Genomic DNA, 18,803 nt, shown 5'->3' with positions numbered 1-18,803 from the left:
ATATAATCTAGGGGCCCTGGCATATGAATTACTAATACCAATAAATTATAATAAAAAAGGTATTATGATCATAGATGTGAGTGTCGAGCTTTGCCATTTTCCTTGGTGCAGTAGCTCCAGGACTCTGTCTCAGGTCTCAATGACCACCCGTTAGTTCCTTCCCATTTGGATTGAATGTCACCCTGTTATCTTTCATGGGCAACATTTAATACCTACTCCCCAGAGAAATCACCTCTGAGCTAATGAGCAGCTCTATCAATGGCACAACAATTCCCTTTGATATAAAATAAATGAAAAAGATAAATGAGCCTTCAGGAATCTTCAGACACCTAAAAGCAGGAGACAGAGCTATAGTCAGTCCAAATCACAACTATCTTCAAATCATTTATCAGGAGCAAGTGTTTATATATTTGCTTTATATTTGTACCAGATGCATTTTCATTCTGGAAGAGCTGAGGTGCTGTCTCATTTTCTAGCCTTTCCTTACTACCTTGATTCCTCACCACTCTCCTTTCTGGGCTAAAAAAGATTTCCTTCTCGCAATGACTCAGGGCCCCAAAACATCCCTGTATGGAGAGACTAATCAAGTAAGAACCCAAATGGAATAGGTGCTAACAATGGAGAGTGTCTGTCACTAAACATGTTAAATCAATTTACTGGTGGGTTTGTGAAAGCTAGCTAAATGCAAACCATCAGAATTTAGAGCACATTCATTTATTTATTTATTTATTTTGAGCACATCCATTTAAATAATATCTGTTGTGATTTGTCATACCTTGAGAATGAAATTTATTTGTGCAATTACCTAAAGTTTATAGAGCCAGTTCCGACAGATTATTTAGTTCTAAGATGGTGTTTGAGGTGGAAAATTAGGTAAAACTCTAAAGTAATGAGCCTGGTTTCTGCTATGGTCATAAACTTTTTGTGGAGATGATTCCAAAAATGTTTTGAGCATTAATATCATTGTATGTATAAGTATCAAGATGATTCTTTGTAGGCTTATATCAACCAGCATTCCTGGTTGCAAGCAACAGCAGTTAACCTTGGCACATTTAGCATTAAAGGAGTTTATTTTAAGAGATACATAGAATCGGACTTCTTCAAAATTTAAAACTTCTGTTCAAACAATAGAAATTTACTTCTCGGGGATCCCTGGGTGGCTCAGTGGTTTGGTGCCTGCCTTTGGCCCAGGGCGTTATCCTGGAGACGTGAGATCAAGTCCCACGTCGGGCTCCCTGCATGGAGCCTGCTTCTCCCTCTGCCTGTGTCTCTGCCTCTCTCTCTCTCTGTATCTTTCATGAATAAATAAAATCTTAAAGAAAAAATTTACTTTTCACAGTTCTGGTGGCTCAAAGTCCAAGATCAAGATGCCAGCAGATTCAGCATCTGGTGAGCCTGCTCCCTTGTTCATGGATGATTGTCTTCTTTTAAAAAAAAAATTATTTAAATTCCATTTTATTAACATATAGTGTATTTTTAGTTTCAGAGGTAGAATTTAGTGATTCATTGATTATGTATAACACCCAGTGCTCTTTACAACAGTGCTCTCGTTTATGCTCGTCACCCAATTACTTCATTCCCCCTCTTCCCCTCCAGCAACCCTCAGTTTGTTTCCCATAGTTAAGATTCTCTTATGGTTTGTCTCCTCTCTGGTTTCATCTTATTTTATTTTTCCTTCCCTTCCCCTATGTTCATCTTTTATTTTTAAATTCCACATGAATGAAATCATCTGATTTCTCTGGCAGACTTCTTTTGCTTAGCATAATACCCTCTAGTGCCATCCATGTTGTTGCAAATTGCAAGATTTCATTCTTTTTTGATGGCTGAATAATATTTCAGAGTGTGTGTGTGTGTGTGAGAGAGAGAGAGAGAGAGGGAGAGAGAGAGAGGGATCTTTTTTATTCATTCCTCTGTCGATGTACATCTGGGCTTTTTCCATATTTTGGTTATTGTGGACAATGCTGCTATAAACATCAGGGTGTATGTGCCCCTTCGAATCACTATGTTTGTATCCTTCGTATAAATACCTGGTAGTTGTATTTTTAAAATTTTGAGAAAGCTCCATACTGTTTTCCAGAGTGGCCACACCAGTTTGGTTTGCATTCCCACCAACAGTGTCAGAGGGTTCCCCTTTCTCCACATCCTCACCAACGTCTGTTGTTTCTTCAGGTATTAATTTTAGTCATCCTGATTGGTGTGAGGTGGTATCTCATCGTGGTTTTGATTTGTATTTTCCTGATACTGAGTGATGTTGAGCACTTTTTCATGTGTCTTGTTGTTCATGTCCCATTTGTATGTCTTCTGCCCATTTCTTGACTGGATTTTTTAAATTTTGGGTGTTGAGTTTGATAATTTCTTTATAAATCTTGTATACTATCCAAGACATTTGCAAATATCTTTTCCCATTCCGTAGGTTGCCTTTTAGTTTTTTTGACTGTTTCCTTTGCTGTGCAAAAGTTTTTTTTATCTTGATGAAGCCTCAATAGTTCATTTTTCCTTTTGTTTCCTTTGCCTTTGGAGACATGTCTAGCAAGAAATTGCTGCAGCCAAGGTGAAAGACGTTGTTGCTTGTCTTCTCCTGTAGGATTTTGATGAATTCCTGTCTCACATTCAAGTCTTCATCCATTTTGAATTTATTTTTGTGTATGATGTAAGAAAGTGGTCCAGTTTCATTCTTCTGCATGTAGCTGTCCAATTTTCCCAGCACCATTTGTTAAAGAGACTGTCTTTTTTCCATTGGATATTCTTTCCTACTCTGTCAAAGATTAGTTGACCATAGAGTTGAGGGTCCATTTCTGGGTTCTCTATTCTTTCCACTGATCTCTGTGTCTGTTTTTGTGCCAGTACCACACTGTCTTGATGATCACAGCTTTGTAGTACAGCCTGAAGTCTGGAATTATGATGCCTCCAGCTTTGTTTTTCTTTTTCAACATTTCTTTGGCTATTCAAGGTCTTTTCTGGTTCCATACAGATTTTAGGATTGTTTGTCCTAGTTCTGTGAATAATGTTGATGATTTTTTTATGGAGATTGCACTGAATGTATAGGTTGCTCTAGTTAGCACAGACATTTTCACAATATTTATTTTTCCAATCCATGAGCATGGAATGTTTTCCTATTTCTTTGTGTCTTCCTCAATTTCTTTCATGAGTGTTCTATAGTTTTCAGAGTACAGACTCTTTACCTCTCATAGGTATTTTATGGCTTTTGGTGCAATTTACACCATTTGGTGCAGTTTACACCAATTGTAATTGATTTATCTTTCTTCTATCTCATTACTAGTATGTAGAAAGTGCAACTGACTTCTGTGCATTGATTTTATATCCTGCCACTTTGCTGAATTCTGTATGAGTTCTAGCAATTTGGGGGTAGAGTCTTTTCAGTTTTCAACATAGAGTATTATGTCACCTAGGAAGAGTGAGAGTTTGACTTCTTCATTGCTGATTTGGATGCCTTTTATTTCTTTTTGTTGTCTGATTGCTGAGGCTTGGACTTCCAGTACTATATTGAACAACAGCAGATGGCCGTCTTCTTGCCGTAACTTCACATGGTAGAAAGGCAAGGGAGATCTCAGGGCTCTCTTTTGTATGGGCATAAAGCCCATTCATAAGGACTCTACCCTCATAACTTAATCACTTACCAAAGGCCCACCTCTCCACACCCTCACACTGGTGATAAGGATTTCAACATTTGAACTTTGAGGGGACACAGACATTCAGTATATAGGAACTATAAAGGCACACAGGGGAACTTTCTGGGGTGACAGAAATGTTCTATATCTTAATTTGTTTGTAAGTAACACAGTGTACACAATTGTCAAAACTCATTGAACTATATACTTAAGATAGGTACATTTACTACGTGTAAATTATGTCTTAGTGAAGAAATACTGAGGGGCTCAGTTAAACATCTGCCTTCAGCTCAGGTCTTGATCCCTGGGTCCTGGGATCAAGCCCTGTGTTGGTTTCCCTGCTCAGCACGTAGTCAGTCTGCTTCTCTCTCTCTCTCTCTCTGCCCCTCCTCCATGCTCACTCTGTGTGTCTCTCAAATAAAAAAACAAAATCTTAAAAAAAAATACTGATTGGAGAATTTACAGAGTTGTCAGAACTAGAGAACCAAGCTCAATGCTAAACTTCCAGGACAAAGTGCAAACCTGCACAAGAGGACAAGCCTGTTGCACCAAGTGCCGCTGCCAGGAATCCAGCTGTCCAGTTCACAGCTGCAACTTTTTTTTAGGCTCTTGCTGCCCCCAAACCCAAATGTTTCAGCAAAATGCCCTTTGTTCAACCTTCTTCCTCCCCTGACTCAGAACATGAGTATTGTAGGTGGCACTCATCAGGCTCAGGATACCCCAAACACAGCACACGTGTTTATTTGTGGTGCCAAGTCAAACTTTGATTGGGCCTTAAACAAATGATCAAAGGTTAACACCACCAATAATGGAACAAACCAACATCCTGTTATTCCTAATATATGCTGAGGACACAATATCATTTCTGTGGTAGTCTTGGCAAAAAGTCCACAACCTGCATGAAATCATTAGGAAGTGCTAGATGAACCCAAACATTCTGTAAAAGCAACTGGTCTACATAGTTTTAAAAATGTCCAGGTCATGAAAGACAATAGGAACTGTTGACAAGTAATTGCAATATATGACCCTGGACTGCATCCTAGATGGAGAGGAGTGGTGTGTCAATAGGAAGTTATATAACATAACTTAGCTTATTAGATTATAATATTGTATCAATGTTAAATTTCTTTTTTTAAAGATTTTATTTATTTATTCATGAGAGACACACACAGAGAGAGAGGCAGAGACACAGGCAGAGGGAGAAGCAGGCTCCATGCAGGGAGCCTGACATGGGACTTGATCCCAGGTCTCCAGGATCAGGCCCTGGGCCAAAGGAGGTGCTAAATCATGGGCTACCTGGGCTGCCCTCTTTCCTTTTTTTTTTTTTTTAAGTAAATTCTATATTCATCATGGGGCTCAAACTCACAACCCCAAAATCAAGAGTCTCATGCTCCACTGACTGAGCCAGCCAGGTACCCCATGACAGCTTTCCTCGCCACTACTAAACTGTCTACAAATCAGTGTTAACAGAGACCCAAACTCAGAAAGTTCCCTTCATGACTAACCCTTCCAGTGCCCTCACAAACCATGGTGAGTCGGCCAGGATGGCAAGACACTTAGTGGAAAATTCACTCAATACTTTTGACTGATTAGGAGGAAACTCAAGAAGAACGTTAGTGATTGGTCATTCCCTAGCAGTAAAAGAAAAAGAAAGGAATGAAAAGAAACCTACTATTTATGAAAGGGGGGAAAAACATAGGAACAAATTAAAAAGGAGGTGGCCACCCAGGAACATAGTTGAGAAGTGATGTAGACAAGATACTATTTATCTGCCAACTGTATTTGGACAAGTTGTTTAATGTCTCTAAGATTTTATCTATAAAACGAGGATGGTAATAGTATTGATTTCATTGGGCAGTACTGAGGATAGCCAAACACAGCAGCTGCCCCACTTCCTTGTTATATACCAGAAAGCAGCTTCAAAAGAAAATCAGCTCTAGTAATACAGAGAACAAGTCTGGGTGGTTTATTTTTTTCACTTCCATCACCTACTGAGTCCTTTCCCTGCAAAACAGTATCTCAGTTGCTGAAAAAATTCCAAGGCATGTGCTAAGGCATAAAAGATCAATGAAGCAAACCAATAAGAAGTGTAAATCAAGTTATTCTTATTTTCTCATCAAAAGTGGGATTACTAAATAAAACAGCAAGGGAACTTAGAAGGCTTGCCTCCATGGAAAGAATTTTTGAACGGATCAACGAGTTTCCATTTAGCGTTCACTGTGCCCTTCTAGTTAATCATTGCTGTCCCGGAGCCAGTAGACTTGGCTCCCTGGCTTGGGCTGGCCGAAACCACACAAATAGACATGTGGAAATCTGAAGTCCGGGCTTTCTAACGTAAGAATTTTTTTTGTTGGTTACACAAAAGACTATAAATACATGTAATTTAACGGGCATGCTAATCTTTAGGGATGAATTGTTTTCAACATGTTAAATTTTCTAAAAGAGAGAAAACAATTCACATCACTGTAATACAAGTAGTTAGTACAGTCTTCAAGTAGGTCTTTTAATTTCAGTAATTAATATAAAACTGAAACACACGTTTGGGTATTTTATTTACATTTCCTTTTTCTTTCCCAGACTAGAGGCATAGTTGGGTTTGTTGGGGTTTTTTAAAAGATTTTATTTACTTATTTATGAGAGACACACAGAGAGAGAGGCAGAGACATAGGCAGAGGGAGAAGTAGGCTCCATGCAGGGAGCCGGATGGGAGACTCGATCCCAGGACCCCAGGATTGCGACTTGAGCTGAAGGCAGACGCCCAACCATGAGCCACCCAGACATCCCTAGAAGCAATAGTTTAATGTTTATACTACACATTCGAAAAAAATGGGTTTTAACATTTCAGTTTCAGTGTTTTTTCTGAAAACATTAGTTCCTTAACCACATACCATTCTTTTGAATTTGTTCTTCTGGGAAACTGTGTTTCTCAAAATTTTTATTTTTTAATCCACTCCAAAAGTATTAGTTGAGTCCGTTTTTTAAAATGTCCAGCTTTAGGGATCACTGGGTGGCGCAGCGGTTTGGTACCTGCCTTTGGCCCAGGGCGCGATCCTGGAGACCCGGGATCGAGTCCCACGTTGGGCTCCCTGCATGGAGCCTGCTTCTCCCTCTGCCTGTGCTCTGCCTCTCTGTGTGTGTGTGACTATCATAAATTAAAAAAAAAAAAAATTGTGGGACTTTAAGGTCTTAGGCAGCACAGGATCTCAGACCACATGAAGCAGCAGATGGCTGTGTCAGGACCTGGGATGAGGGGGTACAGATGGGTCCTTTTTTAAAAAAATTGAGCGAGAGAAAGCAGCGATGGGAGGGAGGAGTAGCAGGGTGTCTGCTGAGCAGGGAGCCTGGCACGGGGCTCGACCCCAGGACCGGGAAATCATAACCTGAGCCAAGGAGATGCTTCACCTTCTGATCGCCCAGGCGCCCCAGGCTGAGGCCTTAGCAATAGAAGCAGGACGTCACAAGCCCTAGAAGAGGAGACACTCGGGATTTGCAGGATGGAACTTCTCCGTAGTTTGAAAGGACGTGGAGTCCAGAGGACTCTAGACCTGTCACCCTCCACCCGCCTCCCACCCGCCGTCACCACTTCGTTCCCAGGCCAGTCTACGGCCGCTTTTCCTACTCCGTTCTGATGCGAGCCAAGTGAGGACTTTTATTCCGAGTAAGTGTACAATGAGCTCTGGGCACTGGTAAGGCCTTGGCCGGCGCCAGCGAGGAGTGTGGGGGGCCAGGCCATGGCGCCCGGGGAGGGGGGGAGGCCCGTGACCACCAGCAGGACCCCTCGGAGACACTCTCCTGATGGGTTCTTCTCATGGCGACAGCTCTACATCTGGAACTGGTATTGCATTATAAAAACAAAAACTTGATCTCTACCCCTGCCCTAAAAATTGACATTTTATTCAAAAATAGCAAACCTTATTCATTCCAGCCAAAACTCTCACCACCACCACCGAGCTCATTTTGCCACACACCCAACTATTTCCCTTGCCCCAAGCAATGCTTGAACGCTCCCTCTTCTTGGGACAGACGCCTGGGTGGCTCAGGGGGGCTGCCTTCAGCTCAGGCCGTGGTCCTGGGGTCCCCTTGAGGCGCCTGCTTCTCCCTCTGCCTGTGTCTCTGCCTCTCTCTCTGTGTCTCTCATGAATGAAAAAATACAAATCTTTAAAAAAACAAAACACAAAAAAGTCCCTCCTCCTAATTCCCCTAAATTATCAGTTTTAGATCCTGTTGTATTAACACATTTAACTATGATCAGATGTTCAAAATAAGCACAGAGAGACACACTACCAAAGAAAACGGATTGGTAAATGGACAGAGTATAAGTAAAGCTTAGAAAAAACTCCCTATTAATGAGAGTGAGCAAACAGGATATCGTAACAAGGTTGCTGCCAAGGCCTCACCCCTTTAACTAGAGGTGACAGGACAGTAATAGAAGCTGTGAGAGGAGGCCTCCGCATCTGCAGGGGGACGTCCCATCTCTATCTGTAGAAATCCTGGACCAGCTTTTCATTCTGTGGCCTTGGTGTTTTGTTTTTGGTTTTTTAAAAGATTTTATTCATGAGACACACACACACACACACACACACAGGCAGAGGGAGAAGCAGGCTCCACACAGGGAACCCGACACAGGACTCGATCCCAGGACCCCAGGACCCCAGGTCACGCCCTGAGCCAAAGGCGGCACTAAACCGCTGGGCCACTCAGGCATCGCAGCCTTAGTGTGTTGTAGGGGTTTTTGTTGTTTTTAAATCTGTGACACGAGGACAAGGGGGACTCAACTCACTAATTCCTAAGGGTCTTTTCTGGCTCTAAATATATTTTATCTTTTTCCTGGGGATTTGCTAATACCAGCACGAGTCCCTCAGTTGTGCTAAGAGCTCTTACTTTTTTTTTTCTCCATGCCGGAAGCCCGATGAGGGACTTGATCCTGGGATTCTGGGATCACGCCCTGGGCCGAAGACAGGTGCTAAATCACTGAGCCACCCAGGGATCCCTGTAGAAGGCATTTAAGAAAATAAACATTTTCGGGCAGCCCCAGTGGCTCTGCGGTATAGCGTCGCCTTCAACCCAGGGTTTAGATCCTGGAGACCCAGGATGGAGTCCCGTGTCGGGTTCCCAGCATGGAGCCTGCTTCTCCCTCTGCCTATGTCTCTCATGAATAAAATCTTTAAAAAAATTAATGAATAAAAAAACAAAACTGTAACATGGTCCTTGCTAACAATGTAATCATGGATTTCTAATTTGATATTAAAAAGCGTTAACTCATTAACTGAGAAATGCAACTTTAGAAAATGTAGATACACAAAAGAACAAAGATATCAACAAAAACAAAATATTAAAAGTTAGTTACTTTTCCAGAAATGATAGGTCAAACAGTGAGTTGATTACAGGATCAAAATAATTTATGGAAATAAAGTTTTAACTTTTGGATCTGTCAGATAATCAAAAGTGCAGCCTAACTTCCTTATTGCACAAAACTGTTTTCTATACTCCCCTTAGAAGATTATCTAAATCAATCCTTTGCTAGGCTAATTTTTTAAAATAACACAAGTACATACATGTGTATCTTCTAAATTCTGTACACAGTATTAAGGAATAACTGTTTCATTTAGGCCTTTCCTCAGACAGTGAACCAGTTTCATAGTATAATGACTATGAATGAGATGTCAGTATGAACATAAAAGCAAGCCTACAAACTGATTTTTTCTTTTTGGTTTTTTGTTTGTTTTATGATCAGTTCCAAACACAGTACAGGGAAAATGGAAAGAGTAAGAAAAAACATATTTTATTTCCCCGTTAATACCAAGTCATATTATTCAGAATGTGTTTCAAAATACTTAGCCAGATCCCCAATCCCAGCCACTGCCTTAGTTCAAATGTTCACTAAGAAAATAATCAAGCAACAGAAATCCATTGTGAGACACCATCTACAGAGAACAGCTACATTGCTACATATAATTTATTAACTTAGTAGTTTAGTCTCTCAATATTTAGCAAGTTTGTGTAAAAATTACTATTCCCATTGGTTTATAGTGACATTAATATAAATGCATAATTTCAAAGTCAACATTCCTTTCACTATGAACATAAAACTTAAAGATAGTTGTGGGTTACAGTAATGACCGCTGGGATAGCACTATTCAAGGCCAGATACACTGGCAGGCTTGGAAAGGCAAAAATATATACACACACTCTGCTACCATATCCCACATTTCTGCTATACATCCTTGTGGTATAAGATGGTATAAACTATTTCTTCAAATGTGGAAAAAAAAAATCAAGATGAATACATTTTCATCTTCATTTCAAAATAACCGTTTTAAATGAAAGAGAACTGTTAACTCTGTTTGAGATGGATTTAAATATTTTCTTCACTACATGTATAATTCTTTTTACCCTATCTTAGTGCCTCATTACAACCAGTTTAGCAATAAGACCTCCAGTGCTTTGTTGAAAATTGCATTCAGTAGATTAAGGTTGTAAAATCTGCAGTTGAATCTTTAAGACGCTGAATAATAACAAAGTCCAAAAAAATGTATCATTCAACACCCTTGGAACCTATGAATTATTGCAAAAAAAACCCCTCACTTGTGCATATAATTCAAACATAAACTTTGTGGGGAAGGGATGTAAAATAAATACTACAATATTTTTCAACTCTACTTAAATGTTGCTCAGATGCTTAGATGAAAAGATTACTACTACCAACAGGAAGAATCGAACTAAAGAGTGCTTTCCAAGTAATTAGAACAATTTTGCAAAAAAAAGATATAAGCAAGAGCCTATGCCAATACGTATTTCCTGTAGTGTAATGTAATTGCTAATATGAGGTATAATCTGTAAGCAATTAATACAAATATAAATAGGTATAAGCCACACTAAATCACAGTCTGGTGAAAAGCTTCTCAGCTACTGTAGTCTGGGTAGGGAGATAAATGAAATGGAAAGAGGAGGACAGGGCAGGTTTCCAGCAGGAACATCATTTACATGCCTTATTATCATCTTGCATGTAACAGTCCACTGTTGCAGAAAGGTAAGTCCTTTCGAAGTACTCTGGTCTAGAATACACTTTATGGAGCACAGTACAATTATTTTAGTACTTACTAATACCTCATTTGCACTTATATTTGGATTATACACATAATTATGTGTATCAAAAACTATGAATGGAATTTTAAAACATTTTCATCTCATTTTTGAAAAGTTAACAGTAAGACTGAATTATGTACTACAGAATTTTCTAGAATATCTAAACAAGGGGTAAAACCAAAGGAAAAAATTACTATTTCTTTAGTAAATGGCTTGTGCGAAACCTCAAGCTCACTCATCTTTTTATAGATGGGTTTATTTGATGAGGATTGTGATCCAATGATTGTTTAGCAGCAATTTTACCAAACTGTAAATTCTTTTATTAACAGGCATTATAAACAGATACTAATCTTATTTAAAAACCATGAGTGCCACACTGGTGAATATACAGCTCATGAATAACTTAAAAAGTATTTCCCATTTTAAAAGGCAACACTCAGCATACAAAAACCTATACTAAACAAAGAAGCTATAATATGAATACATGATTGATGTGTCTAAAATGATATATATACAGTACATAATCATTGTTAATTATGTGATCAGTACATTTTTTCTAGATGATTCCCTTCATGCTTCACTTTCTCCAGAAACTGAATTCTGAACTTCCTCTTCTAAAATTGGTACAATCAGGTTATCCTTGGACATCAAATTGTATTTCATCACAAATTTAGTAAACCGGTGACACAAAAATGTTTCATTCTATAGAGAGGAAGAAAAAAAAATTATTTTAATTTACTACTCAAAACCAAAAAAACTAGACATAACATCAACATATATTATTGTCATTCTGATAAGAATGCATCGGATAATTAGTGAAATATACTTACTTCATATTCATCAAATATCTGCCGATGATGAAAATAAGCATGTGAAAATATTCTGTAAATCCTACGGCATACTGAGCCTAGTTTTGCTACAGATGATTCCTTTATGCTAACCCTAGAAATAGGAAAAAAATCAGATTCATAGAGCTGGACAGATCTTAGGAACAATATAGTCTAATCTTCTCAATTCACAAAGGTAGAAACTTACAGCTAGGGAAAAAAAAGTGACCACTGCAAGGTCACAGTGCTAGCAGGTGGCAGGAACCGGGCTAGGACCCCTGTTCTTTACTCTTGGGCCGGCGCTCTATCTAATCACAGTGCCTAAGAAATTCAGCATTACAAGTTTTGAAACTTTGTTAAAGTTCAATGCAATTAAAAAATCAAAATTTACTAAAACTAATATTGACAACACTATGTCCACTACAGATGATTAAAACTACTAAAGGGAATTTACTGTTTTATCCTATACAACTTGATTTTTTAAAAATAAGAAATGCCTAAATATTTTCAACAATAAAAAAAATGGGGGTGACTGGCTCAGTTGGTGGAGCATGCGACTCTTGATCTCAGGTTTGTGAGTTCAAGCCCGTGTCAGATGTAGAGATCACTAAAAAAATAATATATTTTTAAAAGAAGGTATAGAGGACACTGAAGCAAAAAAAATAATAATATTTTTAAACATACTTTATCTCTCTTTGGAGCTAATGTGAGGGGGGAAATCTCCAAATCTATCCACCTGATAACAGATAATAGGATAAAAGGCCAGTCAACAAATCTTGCCAATTATATATAGAAGCTTCTTCCCAAATCTTAAAAACCTGTAGGCAAAGATAAAGAATCCTCCAAAAATAAGAAGTCCAACTTAGGAAATTCTGCTCTTTAGCCATGCTGTGTAAAAGGAGATTAGCTTTATCTCAGAGATCCAAGTAAGTGTGTAAATATCCCAACTCTAACGCATGAGAGCCCTGGAGAATGACACACAGCAGCAGGGCCTACCTTTGACTAAACTGGCTTGTGAGCTTTGGGAGCCAAGTCCTGTTGCTTTTAGTTTAACTACAAACCCTAATTTTGAAATCTGAGTAATTTTAAACTAGCTAAATATACAACAGCTTAAAAAAAAAAGTTCAAAGAATATAATGGATTAACAGCAATCTAGTTTGTTTCAATACAAATATCAATCTTTAATTAAATCCAAAAAGTTTAACACTTAAGTTTTATTTACCTGCTGGGAAAATATTTATTGCTATTCAGAAGACATGCAGCACCGTCAAGTGTATGTCTAGTATAGTCTATTGCAGGACACTATAAAAGAAAGGATATAAAACATGTGTCATACCTCTTACATGAGGTCTGTTTATTATATACTTGTCTTATTCCAAAAAACTGAGCATGTTTGAAAAAAGTTCTCTTACAATATCAGAATGACCGTAAAATTCAGTTACAGCATATTAAAAAAGTAAAAAACAGGTGAAATTAATTTTAACGATATATTTTAATTCTATATAGCCAAAATTATGTCAACATATAATTGATATAAAAATTGTCAATGAGCTTCTCTGGAGTATCTAAAACGTAAGATATAATTCACATACCATAACATGTCTCTTAAAATGTACAACTCAGTATATTTACAAATTTATGCAAAAATCACCAACTACATTCTGGAACATTTTAATCACCCCCAAAAGAAACCCAGTAGCTGGGCAGCCCCAGTGGCTCAGCCGGTTTAGCACTGCTTTGAGCCCAGGGCGTGACCCTGGAGACCACAGATCCGAGTCCCACGTCAGGCTCCCTGCATGAAGCCTGCTTCTCTGTCTCTCTCGTGAATAATGTAATCTTTAAAAAAAAGAAAAAAATTAGCAGTCACTTCTCATTCTCTCCTCCCCCTAACTTGAAGCAATTATCTTTCTGTCTGCCATAGATTGCCTATTCTAGGTATTTCCTAAAAATGGAATAATACGGGGATGCCTGGGTGGTTCAGTCAGTTAAGTGTGAGGCTCCTAATTTTGGCTCAGGTCATGATCTCAGTTGTGAGGTTGAGCTCGCACTGGGCTCTCTGCTGGATGTGAATTTTGCTTAAGATTCTCACTCCCTCTCTCTTTCTGCCCTCCCCCTTCCCACCCTTGCACACCCACACTCATGCACTCTCTCTCAAAAAAAAAAAAAAACAAAAAAAACAAGTATGTGTATGTGGCCTTCGGTGTCACTTAGAATGTTCAGTCCATACTGAAGCATGAATGAATGAATGAGTACTTCATTACTTTTTCTTTTATTCAAAATTGCTTTAGACTTTAATGTTTTTAATATACACAAAAATGCTGTAATCCCTTATAGACTTCATTCCTTTTATAGCTGAATAATATTCCACTGTGTGCATACTACACACTGTAGTTGGAAACTACATTTTGTTTACTCACCATCAGTTACTGAACTTAGTTGTGTCTATGTCTGGGTATCACGAACAGTATGACTATATTAGAGTCCAAGTTTTGTATGGACAGATGTTCTCACTTCTTTTGGGTATATACTGAAGAGTGGAATTGCTAAGGCATATATACTAATCATTTTAAGGAACTTCCAAATCGTTTTTCCAAAGTGGCTACAGTATTTTACAGTCCTATCAGCAGTGTGAGGGTTCTACTCTCTTAACATCCTGGCCAACATTTTTTATTATCTTATGTATTTTAATCATTCTAGTGGATGAAGTGTATGTCATTATGGGTGTATCTCCCCACAGGAAGCCCAATGAGGGACTCAATCCTGTATCCCAGAGTCACACCCTGAGCTATTCAGGCGTCCCTATAAAAATATTTTTTTCCCATTCTGTAGATTGTTTTCTCACTTTCTTGACAATGTCTTTGGAGTAAAAAAAAAAAAATTTTAAGGTTTTGTTTATTCATGATAGACAGAGAGAGAGAGAGAGAGAGAGAGAGAGAGAGGCAGAGAGGCAAAGACACAGGCAGAGGGAGAGGCAGGCTCCATGCCAGAAGCCTGACGCAGGACTCGATCCCGGGACTCCAGGATCGCACCCTGGGCCAAAGGCAGGCGCCAAACCACTGAGCCACCCAGGGATCCCGAGTCAAAAATATTTTTAATTTTGATAAAACCTGATCTATATTTTCTTCTATTCTTTGTGCTTTTGGCATCCTATCTAATAAATCAGTGCCTAGTCCAAGGTCACGAATATTTACACGTTTTTTTCTAAGAGTTAAATTTTAAGTCTAGTTGTTATTATTTGGGTCTTTGATCCATTTTTTTTTTTAATTTTTATTTACTTATAATAGTCACAGAGAGAGAGAGAGAGGCAGAGACACAGGCAGAGGGAGAAGCAGGCTCCATGCACCGGGAGCCCGATGTGGGATTCCATCCCGGGTATCCAGGATCGCGCCCTGGGCCAAAGGCAGGCGCCAAACCGCTGCGCCACCCAGGGATCCCTCTTTGATCCATTTTGAGCTAATTTTTGTATAAGATAGGAGGTAAACATCTAACTTCAATTTTTTGTATGCAGATATCCAGTTATCTCCTAATAAGATATCTGACATGATCTTTTTATACAAATTATTTTTTTTTTAACAACTCAGAAAGTCTTATTACCTGACAATAAATGTAGTCTGATAGCAGAATCAAGAGATACTATGATGGTTTAAAGGCAAACTAACTGGGAGGGTGGGAAATGGAATCATTCTGTTTTTGGAAATAGTAAGTTTCCAATTTGAATAAAGTCTAAATATACAAATTAGAGCTCTAACCATACAAAGGATAATTGTCAAAGAAAGGTCAGTTCAGAACCTATTGTTTTTTGGTGGGAAACCCATAGTAATTTGTGTGTGTGTGATAACTGGATTTAACAGTATTGCATGTCCAATGAACAAGTTCTATCAGGGATCTCTATATTTTGGAATCCCAGTATTAATCTACTACAAGTAAATATTAGCCCACCCCTATCTCTAATGACACAGATGTTTCTTTCTAATGAATTGACCATTACATTTCCAAAATTCTGAAATGGCCAACAGACCATAGAAAGACATTTCTTTAGGCTCCTGCTTGAAACCAACAGCTTCAGCAAACTGTTGGCCTTGATTCAGGGCCAAATTTGTACTAAGTCTTCAAAATTAGTACTTTATTTTACACTAAGAGCACATCTCAGTTTGGACTACCAGCATCAAATGCTACATAGCCACATGTGGTTCATGGCTATTGTTGCATCAACATAACTTTATTATTTTTTTTAAAGATTTTATTTATTTATTCATGAGAGACACAGAGACAGAGGCAGACACACAAGCAGAGGGAGAAGCAGTCTCCATGCAGGGAGCCCAATGTGGGACTTGATCCCGGAACTCTGGGATCACATCCTGAGTTAAAGGCAGACGCTCAACCGCTGAGCCACTCAGATGTCCCATATCAGCATAACTTTAGATCAATTGGTTTCTGAAAAAAATTTTTTTGGAGTGGGGGTAAAAGTTTTACCTTGTTTTAGCTGCTTCCCTCCACTTCTCCCCAATTAATTCTCAGTTAACTCTCCTACTTTATATCATTTTTAACAGCAAAAAGTTGGCAAAATACAGGTTACAAAATGGTAATGTGTTCATAAGCTTTTATAAATTGTTTTGCCAAGTATATATGTATAATGCTACTGCAGAATGCATATGACTGAAAGGGCTACCAGATGATAACAAGTGACAACTTCTGTCACTTACAGTAAGTATCACTTATCACTGTATACAATTAACACTCTTTGCTGCAATGAGTCTCTTTAGTTCTTAAGAACATTGAGTGGCCAGAGTCAAGAACAGAGGCCGAACTCGGGATCTGACAAGATGGCTGGGCTGCCCCGCGGGACTATCAAGGAAACCCAGTGTTTGCTGGCAGAACCAGTTCCTGGCATTAAAGCAGAACCAGATGAGAGCAAAACCCGTTATTTTCAGGTGGTCATTGCTGGCCCCACAATGGATTCCCCCTTTGAAGGAGGGACTTTTAAACTTGAACTATTCCTTTCAAAAGAATACCCGATGGCAGCCCCTAAAGTACATTTCATGACCAAAATTTATCATCCTAATGTAGGCAAGTTGGGAAGATTATGTTTAGATATTTTGAAAGATAAGTGGTCCCCAGCACTGCAGATCCGCACAGTTCTGCTATCGATCCAGGCTTTGTTAAGTGCTCCCAATCCAGATGATCTATTAGCAAATGATGTAGCAGAGCAGCAGAAGACCAACAAAGCCCAAGCCATAGAAACAGCTAGAGCATGGACTAGGCTATATGCCATGAATAATATTTAAAATCAATCTGATCAAGTGTGATCACTTCTCCTGTTCTGCCAGGACTTCTTCCCTTTTTTGTTTGCATTTAATGGACACAGTCTTAAGAAACATTACAGAATAAAAGCCCAGACATCTTCAGTCCTTTGGTGATTAAATGCACATCAGCAAATCTATGTCTTGTCCTGATTGATTCACTGTTGTGAAGCATGAACAGAGGCTAGAAGTACCATCTGGATTGTTGTGAAACGTTTAAAAGCAGTGGCCCCTCTCTGCTTTTATTCATTTCCCCCATCATGGTTTAAGTATAAAGCACTGTGAATGAAGACAGTTGTCAGGGTTAGCTGCAGGGGTGTGGGTGTTTTTCTTTATTATTATTTTTGAGGGGGAGAGGTAGTTTTATTTTAATTTTATGGGCTCCTTTCCCCCCTTTTATGGTGATCTAATTGCATTGGTTAAAAGCAGCTAACCAATTCTTTAGAATATGCTCTCTAGCCAAGTCTAGACGCTGTAGATGGACAAGCTTGATTGTTTGAACCAAAATGGAAACATTAAACAAACATCACAGCCCTCACTAAAAAAAAAAAAAAAAAAAAAAAAAAAAAAAAAAAAAAGAACATTGAGTAAAAATCATCACTGGTGTGGAGTACCCTGACTCTTCCACTTCAGAATCTTCCCCATTCTTTTAATCAGAAGAGCAATTTTCTTAGCTACTAATCTATAGTTGCTATTACTTCCTGCCTGCACAATTATTCCAAGTCTTCAGAAAAATGTCCTTTCATGATTTTTTGTTTGTATTTTTACAAAAATCTCTTTCCAGACAACTATCACTTGAGAATTTTACCATCATTCTTCCTTGACACATGGACAATCCAGTGGAGTTGGTCTTAGCAGACAATGTTGCAATTTTGAGACTCATTCACAAGACCTAATTCTGATGATCATCCTATCTTACATTTAATATTAAGCAAGAAAAAAGCAGATGTGACAATGAGAGTATATATAAATTTCATACTACATCACAAACTGGGTATCTTTTCTACTCTATATATGAGAATAAGGTATACTATTTGTCAAAAAGAAACTAGACTTCTTGATTCAGTTTCTTAATTGCAATTATCACATAATTCATGATACTTACTATGCAGCCCAATTTCAGTAAATTATCAATAAATTGCTATGTGGATTTTCCCAGATGTAAAATGATACACAATCTTAACACTGCTTCCATTAACTAACACAAAAAAAGTAACACCCTGAATGAAATGAAATCATTCTTCCAAATAAGTACTATTTGCTTAGACAGGTACCAGACACTATTTAGACACTACCAGACAATATTTACAGGAAATATTAATAAAATGTAGAGTAAAAAGTTTTGACCTATAAAGTTAAAAAGCTCAAAAGCAGCATTTCATTAACAGATTAAGCATCAACTAGTAATCACCAACAGTTACTCCTATCAAAAGAAATTATGACTAAAAAAAAAAAAAGAAAGAAATGATGACTGAACCAAAAAACTGAACATGTATATCTCATCCATTATACATTAGGTATCAGCATGATACGATAGATGCTATTCTGTGATAACCAGTGAATAATTAAGTGAGTTCTAACCCAAGATACTGCCCAGTTACAAAAATGATACTCATCATAAAAAAACCTAAAATAGCACTATGGCAATAAACTTGCAACAAAGAACTCTAAACCAAATGGCAAAATAAACAGTGAACTTAAATACTAAAAAAACTTATCTACCACTCTCTTGGAAAGATTTAAGTTATAATGATTTTATTAGTCATTCTATTTCATAATTTCGTACCTCTTTTGGAGTTTTATGAGCTGCACAAAGAAAAATCCATTGTTCAGTTGCTGTCATCTGAGTGCATGTATCTGGATGGCATTCACTCTGTTAGAAAAGAGTTATATTTCTTAATATGGAAAATAATGAAAAAGTTTATCCTTTGGGTTACTACATTACCATGTAAAATTCTAAA

At 38.1% G+C, this 18,803-nt stretch overlaps 2 protein-coding genes and 1 non-coding gene across 5 annotated transcripts in view; 1 reads left to right on the top strand and 2 right to left on the bottom strand.

Moving 5' to 3' along the window:
* Window positions 1-9,395: 9,395 nt before the first annotated feature.
* LOC121480549 (MOB-like protein phocein) overlaps window positions 9,396-18,803 on the bottom strand; it is a 39,035-nt gene continuing 29,627 nt past the window's right edge. For all 3 annotated transcript variants that reach the window (XM_041737167.1, XM_041737165.1, XM_041737166.1), the window contains 4 exons: window positions 18,629-18,715; window positions 12,765-12,844; window positions 11,546-11,657; window positions 9,396-11,417 (listed from right to left, as the gene is read on the bottom strand). In XM_041737167.1, the coding sequence (XP_041593101.1) occupies window positions 11,286-11,417; window positions 11,546-11,657; window positions 12,765-12,844; window positions 18,629-18,715 (411 nt within the window). In that variant the 3' untranslated portion in view covers window positions 9,396-11,285. The remainder of the gene's footprint in view (window positions 11,418-11,545; window positions 11,658-12,764; window positions 12,845-18,628; window positions 18,716-18,803) is intronic.
* LOC121480865 lies at window positions 15,500-15,636 on the bottom strand. Its single transcript, XR_005985127.1, has one exon. It is a non-coding gene; the product is annotated as a small nucleolar RNA SNORA2/SNORA34 family (small nucleolar RNA).
* Window positions 15,990-18,622, top strand: LOC121480550 (ubiquitin-conjugating enzyme E2 N-like). Its single transcript, XM_041737168.1, has one exon. The coding sequence runs from the start codon at window positions 16,366-16,368 to the stop codon at window positions 16,825-16,827; it is 462 nt and encodes a 153-aa protein (XP_041593102.1). The 5' UTR covers window positions 15,990-16,365; the 3' UTR covers window positions 16,828-18,622.

This window comes from Vulpes lagopus, chromosome 22 (assembly GCF_018345385.1).
Source record: "Vulpes lagopus strain Blue_001 chromosome 22, ASM1834538v1, whole genome shotgun sequence".
Taxonomy (NCBI): Eukaryota; Metazoa; Chordata; class Mammalia; order Carnivora; family Canidae; genus Vulpes; species Vulpes lagopus.
Note: the sequence above shows the minus strand (reverse complement) of the source record. Positions and strands in the feature narration are given on the sequence as shown.

What these genes read in the sequence shown, in the direction of transcription:
- LOC121480550 (XM_041737168.1), top strand. Translation starts at nt 16,366, where the DNA reads ATGGCTGGGCTGCCCCGCGGGACTATCAAGGAAACCCAGTGTTTGCTG.